We start from the raw sequence: 15575 nt of genomic DNA, 5'->3' as shown, positions 1-15575 counted from the left end.
ATGTATGTATGTATATGTTATTATGTAGATTTTTAACTTAAATATAGAATAAGATGTGACATCTTATATCAACCGTGTTAATAAATTTATGGTTCATATTTTTAAAAATATTTTTGACAAATTAAAATCTAAAATTTAAAAAAATCTATAACTTGTGAATGTGTATAGTCCCCAACCCCACTTCCCCTTCAACTTCGTATAAAAAACATTTCCACACTTGCACCAAGAATAAGTCACCACCACCCACATCAACACGTCTAACAAGACCATTCCATAAAATAACAATCAACCCGTTTGTCATATTCAAAACCCCAACTATCCACAAGGGAAAAACATTAAAAATGTCAATTTCACCTTACCTCCAATAGTAACAACTCACACAACCGAATACAATGCCACCAAACATTTCTAATAATAAACACACACAAATAAATAAATATTTATAAACCTAGTCAGAATTCTAGGACAAATTTATCCTATACTACGCCCCCTCCACCCAGTCTCCCCCCGCCACTTGGCGCTCATTGCCTCTTCCCGTCCCATCTACACGTGGAGGGGTCCCAGACCCCTCAGATCCGCCACCTCAAGACAGAATCACCCACGTGGCAAGCATTTCGCATGTGCCTCGCTGGATCATCCATCATCCATCGATACCGCTGGAATTCATCCGTCATCCAAAGGGGACGGTCCTCTTCTCCTTTGAAACGTTGGCTGGTTGTTAAGTATCCAAGAGAGATGCGATTGCTGCTGCGTCGTGACATCAGGCGGAGGAAATTTTAGTAAAATTGGAAACGCAAAATTAGTGCGAGAGGGATCGAAGGAGGTTGAATCGGTCTTCTACTCCAATGCGCAAGGCCGTCTCCTCAGCAGCCTCTTGCCTCGCACTCTTCGATTGCCTACACCTTCTGTTACTACACCATCTCTAGGCACAGAACAACTTGATTCATCACACCTAGCTAGCTCACTGGTTTTGTTTTCTGTTTTGGTTTTTAGAGCTTCGTTGTGTGGTGCTTACTACTTTGTCAAACTTCGTTCGTTGTTTTGAGTGTGTTCTTGGTGGATTTTCCCACGAGAGTTGGATATTTCGTGGAGTTAGTTTGCAGCCATGGGCAAGGGAGGCGTTGCTGCGACGTTGTGCGAGATCCTCCTCGCCATCTTTTTACCGCCTCTTGGCGTGTTCTTCAAGTATAATTGCGGGGTGAGTGATCATATATTCTTCTTTTTTTACTTTTTTTTTTTCTTTTTAAAATGTTTATTTGGATTGAATGTTTGGATCGAAGAGTGTCTGGAGAAGAGGAGTTCGGTGTTGTGTTTAGCAGAGGAGTTTCGTTTTACATGCAGGGGAGTTTATGCAGTTAGAAAGTTTAGTTTGCTTTGTTTGTAGGGATGTTGTCCTGGACAAAGACGCAGAGACTGCCCGGTTGTCTAGTTGTTTGCGGTCTTCCACAGCGAGAACGATGCTGCGTGTGTTGTCGTCGTGAGTGCTCATGCTGTATGACTTGATGTCTTGGCAGGTTGAGTTCTGGATCTGTCTATTATTGACGATCCTGGGATACATTCCTGGAATCATATATGCTCTGTACGTCATCGTGGCTTAGTCAACAGATGGAGGAAACGAAGACGTGATTGTCGCGTGAGTCTAGCACCAGCACTTGTAGTTCTTAGGTACATCACCAGGTCATGTACAGCTCCTAAGTGTTGCTAAACTCTGCTGCATCAGCTCGAGGAACAATTTAACGCCATTCCTCCTCCCGAAAGATGTACCTAATAAGAGCGCGGTTCTTCAATCCTCACAAGAACAGAAATAGTCAGGTTTTTGTGATCTTTGTGACATAAGCGGTTGATCTTTGTGAATAAATAGCCATGTTCAAAACTATTCTATGTATCTCATTATAGATCCGGTTGTCCTTCGGATATTTGAGTTGCATAATCACTTATGCAGTTTGTGCTTGCACGGTCCCCTTCCCGTTCACGATGAGGTTTTGCCATTCAACGGGGTCACTCATCAGTAGCTGAAGCCATGGCCCTCAAAAGCAAATGGAATATGATTTGTGAGTAGATTTCAAGGTCATATGTGATCAGCTTTCATACTGGATTTCTAAGGTCAGGACAATTTAAATTTCTTGTGTTGGAACTTCTCACTTCCGAGTAAGTGAAAACCTATTTCTTTGTTGAGAATGTGTATCAAACAGGACTTTGTTTAGACAATGCTGTTCAAAATTTCGAATTTATTATTGTGTTGACCCTTCTAAATTATTTAACACAACGTTCAATAAATGCCAAGTCTTCTAACTTATTTCTTCACTATCCTTGCATATTCACTATCCTAAAACTTAAACATTTTATTGCAAGCATTATTAGAACAATTAAGTAATCTGAATTCATGGTTCCTCTTCGTGATTTATGACATTTTACAATATCTTTAAGCCTTTTTTTTTTTTTTTTTTTTTTTTTTTTTTAAATCGTCAAGAATTGATTACTCAAATTAATTTAATAAAATTATATATGTATACATATTTGTATGTTTGAACTTTGAAGGATCAGTCATATGTAACCATTAAATCCTTAATTTAAGGAAAACACCTTTAGATTTTTAAGAGTTATTTGTATACTGATAGTAACCACACAATATTTACAACAATTTATTTTTTATGATTCTAAAGACCAATGTGCCTTATTGTCTTAAGAAGATGCCATGATTATTTTTTTTGTTACGTTTTCTGTCACTAAAATTAGGCTGTGGCAAGAATAACAAATTACCAATTATAAATATTTATCCAACTAATAATTAAAATAAGTTCATATTCAGAAAAATTAGATGAATTAAATGTGTCAATATTACTAACTGATTGTTCGAAGCTAGATGTCAAAATTATTTTTTGTCAAAAATTGTAAAACATTTCATATATTTTGATATCTATCCATACTTGAAAGTATATCCAACTTATCATTTGCCAACTATAATAAACTGATTTTAAACATGATTTCAAGATGTTAAACATGATTTCAAGAATGGAAGTAAAATAAAAATTCAGTTAACTACAATAACTAAAGGCCTTGTGGATGTCAACCATCAAATACAATTTTTTAGAGGCTCATTAATTCTGTAGGCTCACAAGCATGTCATACTTGTCCATAGTAGTAATCAAATACTTGCCACAGTTTAATGTGACTTTTCCAAGTTCATAAAATTTAATTGGGGTAAAAAGGCAAAATCATTTATGCTTTTATATAGCTGATGTGAGAATCGGTAATATTTTTCTATTTCCTTGATTGAAAATGATTTTTAATTTTTAAAATATTTGTAATATTGACTATATTTAGGTCAACATTCTAATATTTCGTTATTTTCTGAGTGATTTCAAAATTTTACTTCATGTTCAATTTCAAATATATATCTTGTTATATTTCTATTGATTTATTTATGTTTTCACTTTATTTGTGGCATAATGTTTTCATTTACATGTTACAAAGTGGACTTATTTAACTAGCATATGGGGGCTTCATTTATTAAGCAATTTTCAGTTCTTAGGGATTATGTGGTGTCTTCTCAGGAGTTTCAAGATTTTTAACAATGCTTGCAATGATTATAATAGAAAATACATTATTGCATGCATCTATCATATTATATACATATTAATATACATACTTAGTAATAATATATATATATATATATATATATATATATGTATGTGTGTGTGTGTGTGTGTGTGTGTATGTTATAAACGATGCTATACCTCTTGTTTTATTAAATTTTATTCTCTTTCAATTGATTTTTTATTTTCAAATAAAATTAAAAATATATTTCAATGCATCCCATTTTATTATTTTATTATTTTATTATTTAAATTTATAAATTTTTGGATTTTATGCTAGTAACCATTTCAAGATATTGTTTTTTCATAAAAAAATAAAAATCAAGAGTGTTTTAATTATCTAATTACTCTTATTTTCTTAGAGATCCTTATGAATTAAAGTTTATGAGTTTAAGCACATGTAAACATTTTTAAGATTTAAGAGTTATAACCCATTTTGAAATAAGTGTTTAGGTAATACTTTCAGTAATTGATTATTTTAATATTTTTAGATGTTTTTTTTCCATTATTTTCTTTTAAACATACAAATATAGTGTACATATACTTAAAAGGTATATTCAATATCTTTTAATATATATATATATATATATATATAGTATTTTTTCTTTGATGATTTTCGAAGTATAATATTTCATAAAATCCTGTTTATTTCTTCATTTCTCAGGCAAAAGATAATGATTATAAACCCCTTATTCTCTTACCTTGAAAGCTGAGAGAATTTGATTTTTTACAGAATTTATGTCTAAACCACCAAATGCCACAGCAGTAATCATCAAATGTAAGAAAAATTTAAAAGTATTTCTAAGCTTTTGGCTTCTATGTGCTATAAAAATTCCTCAATTACCATTGTGAGCAACATGACAAATTGAAACCACAAAACAATATATTATGTTATGATGATAACTTTTAAATAAACACACTTTTATTTATATTTATATTCCATTTATAAATTCCACTATCAAAGCTGTAAGAACCATGAGTGCCATTCATCTATTCCAAGTTTAAGCATCACACATCACCAGTAGAATGAAATGAACAACTACACTCTAAAACCAACCAGCTAAAAAAAAACAACAGATAACATTAGGTTTAGAAATTCATTCATTCTCGTACATGGGCGTGGATTCCAAGGAAGCCCCGTCTTGACTCTCAGCATTGACTCTCGGTTCCCACCCTAAAGAATTGATTCACACAGACAAGAACACACGAAGAGTTTTACTTTTTATTTACTTTATTTTATTTTTGTAGTTTTAGTATATATATATATATATATATATAAATATATATGTCATAGTAATCAAATGCACTCATATATATATATATATATATTTATACATATACATACATACATACATACATACATACATAAATAAATAAATACATACATACATACATACATACATACATACATTTATATAATTAAAATTTAAAATTTAAAATTTAATTGAATTTACTTTTTCTGGGTAACTTGGTAGCCACCCATTGGCCGTAGGTTGATGACATGGCACCGGTCGTTTCTGTGAGCCTGGTGGGATCCGTTTCACACATGACTTTGGTGGCTTCCATGGAGCACTGAGTGCCCCAAGTGTGAAGGATTGAATTTTGGTGTCCCCTTTAATTTACATTTAGTAAGGGACATCAATCAAGGAAAATGACTTGGAATGCTTTGGTGAATGTTAGCACTTTGGTTGAACAATCACCATGTGGACTTTTATAATATGTAATGAATGTGTAGAGAAGGATTTTGCTCACATGTGACCTTGTTTGCATATACATATTTTAAATTCTTAAAGAGAGGAAAATATGTTGGATACTTTGGCATATGTGGTAAATAAGATCATTGTAATAACATTATTTAAAGTCCCAAGTTTAAAAGTCTAATTGTTATAGAAATATTGATATTGTTTGTTTGCTATTGCATATCTAAAGTTATGGCATTTTAAGATAAAATATTTCTATTTAAAAGTAAAATAAACTCATGAAGTGGTCATTGTTTTAGATCAAAAATTACATCTATTCTAAAATATAAGAAAACTGTTTTTTATCATGTACTTCTGGACCATAACTTAAGATATAGCCACTGTCCCCACTACATCTTGACACTAATGATGTTATTGTATGAAAGCATAAGAAGTTTGTTTTTTTTAAAAGAAGTCATATCTTTTTTTTTCTTTTTTTCTTTTTTTTATGACATTCTAAAAAAATTCAACAAGAAGGTGTTGAAGATCTATAACATTTTTTCATGTCAAGTAAACAATGTATTTCTGCTGTAAATTTGTTTGATACTTTATCATTTTTTGTTATTTATACTATTACTGTTATTATCACTTTTTTTTATTATCATTCATGAGACAACTCAATTTTTTAGGCGAATATTTATAATTTTTAGTAAAATAATATTTATTATAAATTTAACTATTTTAAAGAAATCAATTGTAATTTTATTATTTTATCATTTCTAAATTTTAAAGGTATTATGATAAAAGTGATATATATATATATATATATATATATATATATATTGATATTTATAACTTTCTAAAATATTTTTTTAAAAAAATATTCATTAATTCATCATCTTAAAATAAATTATATAATATTTATACATGTTATACAAAAAATTAATTAGTTGTTTTATAATAATATGCTTCAATTAAAAAATAAATATTTATTATTTCTACTAAAATTCTATATAAATTTTAAATCTATAAATTTAATGACTGCAGATTTAAATTTTTAAAAAATAGAATCACATGTTTAATTTAAAATAAGCATAATTAGTATTTATTATTTTTAGCTTTTTATGAAAAAATAATTGGATATCAAAAATTAGAAATTAAAGTTATAAAATTATATATAAATATATTTTTTTATATAAATATCTTATACTTTAATAATTCAATTCATTTGTAAATAAAAAATCCTTGGAATAATTTTTATTTTTATAAACAATCCTATGTTTTAATGATATAAAAAATATTATTATAATTTTTTCATAAGAATATATCTTACTTGCAAAGAAGTATTTACTAAGAATCAAACCAACAATGTTGGTACTATGATTTTATTTTATTTTATTTTTTAATATTTAATTATATTGATATAATAAATTAAGCTAAATATTTTATACAAAATAAATTCTAATTCAAGTACTAATTATCTAATTCAAGAATCTACATAAAAGATAATATACTTATGTATCATTTAAAATAAAAGAAATTAAGTATTAAAGAAATAAATATAAGAACAAAATAAATTATAATAGTTGTTATCAAATACAAAGAAATCAAAGAATTTAGAGTCTAATGATGTAATCTATGTCTAAAATACTTTTCTATAGCTTTTTAAAGAAGATATTTTTTATCTAAGATATTTTTACCTACTTTTGTTTACTTCAAATTTTCTAAGTAATATAAATATGTATTACATTACTTCTCCTTCTAGTAGACAAATTCAATAAGAAATAACCAAGTTGCTTCAAAAATTAATATGTATAAGATTCGTCAAATACATTGAGCTACAAGCTTTAATCTATATTCTACATGTAGGTGGTTCATAAGTCCCTTCAACTATTAATAATGTTCCATGCTAAGGTGATAAGACCACCTTATTCTTTGATTATTATTAAGGCATTTAAAACTATCTTTTAACAAAACATTATATTTGCTTAAGTGTAGTATCTATCTATAATAATACTATTAAATATTGAAAGTTTCTTCCAAGATTATGATATCATATATATTACATCTTGCCATCTATTCAAAAAATAGCATATTTTTCATAAAGATTATCTTAATTTCAATGTTATAAAGATTAAGACAATTTTAGAACTTTATCTAATATTTTTGTAAAAAACAATTCTTATTACAATTCTAACAGTTGTTGATTCTATATGTTGAAAAGAAGTTTTTTAGAGTTAATTCTTGAGCTTATTTCTCCTTGATTTATATCATTTGATTGATAATTTTTAGTTCTTTGTTTTAATAGATGTTGTTGATTCATTTAATATATGTATTTTTTTTATTTCTATTTTGTCATACTTCTTTGAAAAAAGTCTTACTTAGTTTATTTTTTATTTTTTATTGGATTTTTGTCCTTGACAGATAAACAAGAGTACACTTATAATATCAAAGCATTGTCTTTTCTTGATTAAAAGTAGATTATTTTTATTTCTTGATAAGACATAAGTATATTAGAATTTATACATTATCTTCTTCTAAATTGATATAATCTTTAGTATTTTCTTTATTCTCAAGTCCTCTCTTCTATTTGACTTAATTGATATGAAATATCTTCTTTTCTCTAAGTATTATTATGGCAAAGCTTCTTAAAATGAAGAATGCAATGGCATAAACATATGAACAATTGAGAAAATTAATGCTTGCAATGCATCAACTAAATTTACTACCTCAAGAAATAATAAGAATAGCAGGAAGCAAAGATATAGAGATGATTGGAGCTGCTTCAACATTTGCAGCAAATCATGTCTCTTTTCTTATGATGGAACATCCTTTGAGTATAAAAAAAAACCAACGATTGCACTGCCTAAGAAGTTTGATGGCATAATATCTAAGTTTTGAAGATTTATCAATCAAATATAACTTATGATTAAACTTCAATTCTAAAGCTATTCATCTCCAAGTTCATAAGTTAGATTCATTGGTATACTTTTTTTAGATTCACCTTCATCTTCTAACTATAAAATTAGCTATTTTTGCCTAGCTTTGATACAAATAAATTTTCAATGGAAATAGGATTTTCATTGAAAATATGCACATCACAAAATTGCACCATCTTAATGAGGTTTGAATAAAAACCTTTTCTTTTGTAAATTCTTTCTCTTCTCAAGCTAGTCATTGAATATAAATATGTAGATGCTTCAACTATATCAAATAAAAATAATACAAAATCTAAGCTTCTAATTTAGACAAAAATAGTTAAATGCACCCAAAAATCAATCTTTTTATTCAAAGGTATGTGACAACTTACCACACTAAGCTTGCCAGACATATACGAGTACTAATGGGCCTTAAGTGTTGACAAGATATAAAAATATAATTCTCCAAGTAAAGAAATAGATATGAAGGTGTTTAGATATTCTATAGAAGTCAACAACAATAAAGAAAATGGACTCTCCTTTGGGTAGGAGGAATATGGTTCAATTTGAGTTAGATGGAGGATTTTAGAAACTAGTTCTTACATAGGCTGTATTGCAAGTTCTTCCAACTCAGTAAGAATGTGGTAGTGGTGCATCGTAAGGATGTAGGACAGATGGAGAATGAGAAGTGTGGAGGATAGTGAGATGGATGGTAGAATGGTAGGCATCCAATATATTAGAGGTGTATGATGGGATGTGTTTATTTATTTGCTTTTGGAAGATGAAGTAGTGAATATGATTTAAGGGAGTGGAGGTGAAGAGGGATAGAACTACGTAGTAGACAATAACAATTAGAAATAAGATGGAAAAACTAAAAATATAGAGACCAAGTTCAAAACTAAAAAGCATAAAAGAGAGGTGGAAGGTTGAACCATTGGATTTGAGAGAGGTGATTGAAGTGGGAATAAGATGTTGATGAAAGATGATTTTTTAAGTGAATGCAAGCAATGATATGATTTAGTACTAGTGGAGAGCTGACTTGACTTTTTAAATCTTTGACAACTATATGAAAGATAGAATTGCTTTATGAGCTCCTTGGAAATGAACTTGTGTTGTACACTTAGTTAATTTTTTGGATTTTTTTACATATAAGTTTATAAAGTGCTTTGCTTCATCATATTCTACTTTAATTGTTTTTATTGTTTATTCAATTTATTTCTTCTTTCTTTCCAAATTCCTTCTTTTTTTGTATTTTAGATTTGAAATTCTATATTTTCAAGTTTTAGATTTCTAAATTTTGATTTGGATTTGAAATCCTATATTTTCAAATTCTAAGTTTTTAAATTTTGGTTTGTTGTAAAAATGGGTAGACAAAGAAACTTGTCTTGCAATACTATGGCCTATGTAGCACCCAGATCTTGGTAATGAGTGAGTGCAATGTAATCCAAGAAAGATGCCAGGAGCTAAGAATCTAAATTGAGGCATTGAAATCCAACATTGCCACAACCACTCTTCTATTATGCTGTCATATCCTACAACAATCTTATACATTGGCTTCCTTGCCACCAAATATAATAATAAAGTAAGATGCTTCTAGATAGAGGTTTTCAAAAGGAACTAAATAATTTTTGATATAAAAAAAGACGTAAATAAATATATAGCCTACCACCTACTGGTTTAGCTATCCATCTTCTTATACACAATCATATGAACAATCTTAGAAGAATTTTAGATAAAATGTATTAGATAAATGAAGTTGCTAATATTTTATCAATTTTTTATTTTATTTTATTTTATTTTATTTTTTTGTGTTGCACATCTTGATGATGTTGATTGATGTTTATAATAGAATGAGCCATTTAATGGACATATTCATCATTTATTGTACTTATTTCATTGAATAAAATTTCAAAGTTGACTCATCACTTTGTCTAATTTCTACCAAGTCTATAGGCTTTAGTAAATTATATAAATTTATCACTTGAAATGATGTATTTTTTAAAGATACACTAGGAGATTTAAATATATTAGAATTTAAAAGGTCATTTTCCATATAATATCTTAAATACATAAAAAGAATTCTATTTATTCTTTTAATTTGTTCATCTCATTATAGATGTCAAGCTATAGTGTTTATAACCTTAGTATCCAATTCCTTCACAACATAATTGCATTGTAAAATACATATCTCTATCATTCAAAATAAAAGCTAATATTTCATTAAAAAAAGTCTAATTATCAAAAAAGACTTAATATCATGTCAAAAGTTATTTTCTAATTTTTTTAGAAACTCTTAGAAATATTATTATAGAATAAATTTAGTTATTTTTCTAAACCTATCTAAAATCACATATAGAATTTGCCTTGCATCTCTTTGATAAGGTTGTTATGAATTCCATCAAAAAATCTTTGCAAAGATTAGAAAAAATGGATAATAGTTGAAGAGATCTTTGCTTAGCTTGTAGCAAATACTTATTTCTTTGATAGTTTGGATAATTCTTTACATATTATTTTTTGTCTTTTTTATAAAAGTCAAATAATAAGACTTTGATTATTATTATAGATTCAACTTAACTCTCTTTTGTCTTATACATAGATCATGATAAAAATCATGTAAGATTTTTTTATTTTTTTATTTTTGAAGGAATATATAGGCTCTTATTTTTTTAAAATCATATTTAACTATCTTTTATGGTTGGAACTTTTATAAGTCTTTCTATTTTTATTTTTTTATAGATTTTATTTATGTAAAGACTTTTATAATCTCTATTATATCTTTTATTTTCTGTATAACCTTTTTTTATGCCTTTAATAAAAATAAAGTTATTATTTTACATTGTCTTAAGAGATACAATATCATTGACAATTTATTCACCTAAACCAAGTCCAAATTGATTGTGACAATGTACAAAGGTATCAAAGCTAGAACTTAAAGGAATTAGTAGATTGAGTTAATAGAGATTCTAAATCTATAGAAAGATAATCTATAGACTTCTAAAATAGAGCCTAATTAATCATGTGACAAATGCAATATCCGAAGCTTAATCTAATATTTATCTAGATAGCTAGAAAAATCAAGTAGTAGAAAGTATATAATGCCATCAACACAAAGAAAGTAGTCTAGTAACCAACTATAATTTAAAAGAGGAATGATGGACATTAGTAGTTAGGATAAGCATAAAAACTATTTTCTTTTAATAATTTTGAAATTTTTCTTCTATAAACTCATTTTCTATTAAGTGCATTAATTATTAAATTTTCATGAATATATATATATATATATATATATATATATTTATTCTAATATTTATCTATATGACTAATTAGAAATATAAAAAAGTAGATTTATATCATAATATTTTCTAAAGATTCTGATTTGATTTTATATGTATTTGTAGTTGATTGATAGGTTAGAAACTTAGTCAAAAAATTAACCACGTATTGATAACTTGAAAAATAAGCTAACTATGTGGCGTACATATAAAAAACTTTTCTTGTAAATTAAGATATATGTCTTGCAAAGTCAACAAGTTTTGGAGGTCCTATAAAACATTGCTACATAGCTCCTAGTTAAGAGTATATATGGAGGCAAGAGTGAAGCCTTCTTCATTTTTTTCAATGCCTTTTTAATCTTTAGTCTTGTTTCAAGACTTTTTAGTTCTTTTGTCTTTGGCATTAGCCATTCTAATTTAATAATTTTAAATTTATTTGAATTATTTATAGAAAGAAAGATTATAGATGCTATTTTCAACGAAAAAGATTTTAAATCTTCAGCCAAGGCTCTTGACTTATTTTTGAAGAAAAAAGATGGATTTCTAGAAATATATGTCTACAAGATTATTATGAAGAATATGTATCTTTTACTTTTGATTTCAAGTCTTTTTGATTAACTCATATAAGTAAAGATCTATACAAAAATAGATTTATAAGAAGTATATACTTTTCTAATTACTACCAAATCTTCATCAAGAATTTTTCTTAAGTTGCAGCTCCACTTAAACGTTTATCTTATAAAGACAAACTTGAGTAGAATAAAGAAGCCAAAGCATCATTTGATGCTTAAAAAAGAAATTTATTTTTGTACCAATTTTATATTGTATTGACTTCTCTAAGGCATTTTTTATAGAAATAAATGCATTAGACTTTGCCAATAGTGCACTATTGTTATATATTAGAGCATATAACAAACTCTATCAATCTTTGCTCTAATATAACAAGGTAGCTTTTTATTTCAAAATTTATTTAGCAACTGAGATTAATTATAAGATCCACAATAAAAAGCTCCTTGCAATCATGGATTCATTTTAAGAATGAAAAATTTTTTATGGACTCATTTCAAGAATAACAAATAGTAATTATAAATATTATTTGTCATGGTAGTTTTCAAAAGTACATCAGTACTTTATTCAAATTTTGGTTAATTTGGATGGTCCGATTGAGAAATATGAAATATTAAAGTTTAAAAAAATTTATTGTAAGAATATGTAAGATTTTATAATATTTTTATACCATTTTTGGTAATCTTTAGTATTTAAGGCTTATGTATTGATATAATTGCCCTTATAAGGATAATTTTATATTTAAACTTGGTATTTTTTTTTTAAATTAAAGGCTATATTGAGTAATTAGTGACAACCAAAAGCCCAATGATTTTTTAAGGCAAATTCTTTCTATCTTGACATTGAAAAACAACAAGGTTTGTTAGATTCCTATTTTAGACATTCCTATCTTATACCAAAAGAAAAAAAAATGCATCTTTTGAGTATCAAAGAATAATTCTCTTGAAGCCAAAGTATTTTCATCTTTGAGCTCTAAAATCAACATTGAATGTTAATTCAACCTTTGTCAAATAAATTCAATCAAATATATCTTTTGATCCTCTTATTTATAATATTAAGAATAATTTTTGAAAATCTCATGATAATTTTAGGTTCATATTCAAGAATAATCTATTCTACTTCAAGGAATGATTATACATTTCAAAAGATGAAATATAATTATACATTCTTCAAGCTTGTCATGACTTTTCAACAGTTGGATACTTTGGATATAACAAGATTTTGGAACTAACATCAAGAGATTTTTGGTGGCTTCAAATGTAAAAGGTGGTCAAAAACTTTGTACAATCATGTGATATTTATTCAAGTTCCAAAACTCCTCGTCATTGACCTTATAGACTTCTTCAACCATTACCTATTTTGAAACAACCATGGTCTTTTATTTCTATGGATTTTATCAAAGATGTTCCAATCTCAAGTTTGTATGATTTTATATTTGTGATAATAGATCATTTTATCAAGATGGTATATTTTGTACCATATACAAAATCTATCACAAATAAAAAAATAGCTAAATTTTTTTTAACAATATTTATTGCTATTAAAGATTATCTAAGGATATAATATGAGATGAAAAGACTCAATTTATATCAAGATTTTAAAAGTGGATATGAAATTCTCTTTGGCTTTTCATCTTCAAATTAACAAGCAAATAAAATAAGTGAATTAAATTTTAGAGCAGTATTTGAGGTGTACTATCAATTATCATCAATATGATTAGATAATTTTTTTGCCATTGACAAAGTTTGCATACAATAATTTAATACACTCTTCCATTCAATAAATACATTTCTTTACCAATTATGGTTATTATCCATGACTTGATACTTTTGACTTTTCAAAAGTTGATAATCATGTGGCAAAAGATTTGATAAATTGTTTATCAGAGTTACATGCAATAATAAAGGCGCAGTTAAAGGAAGCTCAAGAATGACAAAAGATCAATGCAGATGCCTATTGCAAAGAAAAATCACAATTCAATGTGGATAACAAGGTATGGGTACTTTATCAAAATATTAAGACTACTTGCTCTTGTAACAAGTTAGACTATTATAGTCTTAGATTTTTTTTTTTTTTTTTATCAATGAATAAGTCAATCCTATTTCTTTTTGATTATATCTACTAAAATCTATGAAGATTCATCACATATTCCATATGTCTCTTCTTGAGCTATATAAGACAATGAATATCTTGGAAAGAAAACAAATGCCACTTCCTCTTATAAAAATATATAATAATCAAGAGTTTGAAGTAGAAGAAGTCTTAGATTCAAGTCGGTGCCAAAATAAGTTAAAATATCTTGTTCATAGGTGCATATATGATAATAGTAAACGTATATGGGAGCCAACAAAAAATCTTACAAATGCAGCCAAGAAAATTGAAGCTTTTCATTGATGACATCCATCAAAATTAACATAAAGAATAGCAAATATTTACTATAAAAGAAATAAGATTCAAAGAAAATGATCTCAAAATCAAATCTTAATTAAGACATATTCTAATAGACTTGGCAATAATTCAAAATAAATGTAAATATGAAGTACTTGAGATTCTTGTGATCCATTTATATATTAATTAGTGTAAAAGTGTCTTTTAGATAATAATGCCATTCTTGAAATAAATCTATAATTGTAAACAATTCTTTATTATGGATCTCATAGTTAATTTTGGCTATTGAAAATTTCTTGGAATGAAAAGCTACGAGATAGAGCTTATCATATGCTTCCATTTGTGATAAAATAGTATCTATAGCAAAGTTTGATGTATCTATTTCTATAAAAAATACCTTAGAAAAATTGACACGATATAGAATTGATGTAAAAAGAAATATTAACTTAAAGGCTTCAAAAGATATTTTAGCTTTTCTATTCCATTTAAATTTGTCTTTACATGTCAAATGTGTAAGAGAAGTCCTATATTGAAAAAAAAATTTAATAAAGATTTGATAGTAATTAATAAATCTTAATAAACATTGCATATCTCTGACTATTTTTGAGACTTTCCAATCCATGATGGTCTAAACCTTCTTAGAAATAATCATTAATCTTTTGTTGGAAATGATGTATTCTAAAAAATCAACTTTAGTAGTATTGAATATACACTTTTATATCTTTGCATATAATCCTATATCTCTAACTTTTTGTTACATGTGACAAATATAAAATTCATATTCTTTTGTATTCTTAGAAAAGATTAGAATATTATTTAAATAAAAAATAATAAAATCATCAAGAAATATCATTAATGACATGTTGAAAAGTAGGTGGTCCATGCATGAGTCTAAAAGGTATGACATTATATTTGAAATTTCCATACCTAATTCAAAAAGTAGTCTTCCATTCATCTTTTTCTTTGATGTAGACCATGTTGTGTGCTTCTCATAGATCTATTTTTTTATAAATCTTAGCTTCATTGAGTTAGTCAAGAATTCTTGAAATCAAAGATAGAAGTTACCTATTCTTGATGGTAATCTTATTAAAACCTTGATAGTCTACGTACATTCATAGAGATCCATCTTTTTTTTTTTTGCAAATAAAATAGGAG

At 27.0% G+C, this 15575-nt stretch overlaps 1 protein-coding gene across 1 annotated transcript; it reads left to right on the top strand.

Moving 5' to 3' along the window:
* Positions 1 to 761: 761 nt before the first annotated feature.
* LOC112284202 (salt stress-induced hydrophobic peptide ESI3) lies at positions 762 to 1876 on the top strand. The gene is made up of 2 exons (XM_024523786.3): positions 762 to 1198; positions 1515 to 1876. The coding sequence occupies exons 1-2, from the start codon at positions 1106 to 1108 to the stop codon at positions 1596 to 1598; spliced, it is 177 nt and encodes a 58-aa protein (XP_024379554.1). The 5' UTR covers positions 762 to 1105; the 3' UTR covers positions 1599 to 1876.
* Positions 1877 to 15575: the final 13699 nt, after the last annotated feature.

Source organism: Physcomitrium patens, chromosome 7 (assembly GCF_059467195.1).
Source record: "Physcomitrium patens ecotype Gransden chromosome 7, ASM5946719v1, whole genome shotgun sequence".
In the NCBI taxonomy this organism is placed as follows: domain Eukaryota; kingdom Viridiplantae; phylum Streptophyta; class Bryopsida; order Funariales; family Funariaceae; genus Physcomitrium; species Physcomitrium patens.
The sequence above is the reverse complement of the archived record's forward strand: the minus strand, read 5'-3'. Positions and strand labels throughout refer to the sequence as shown.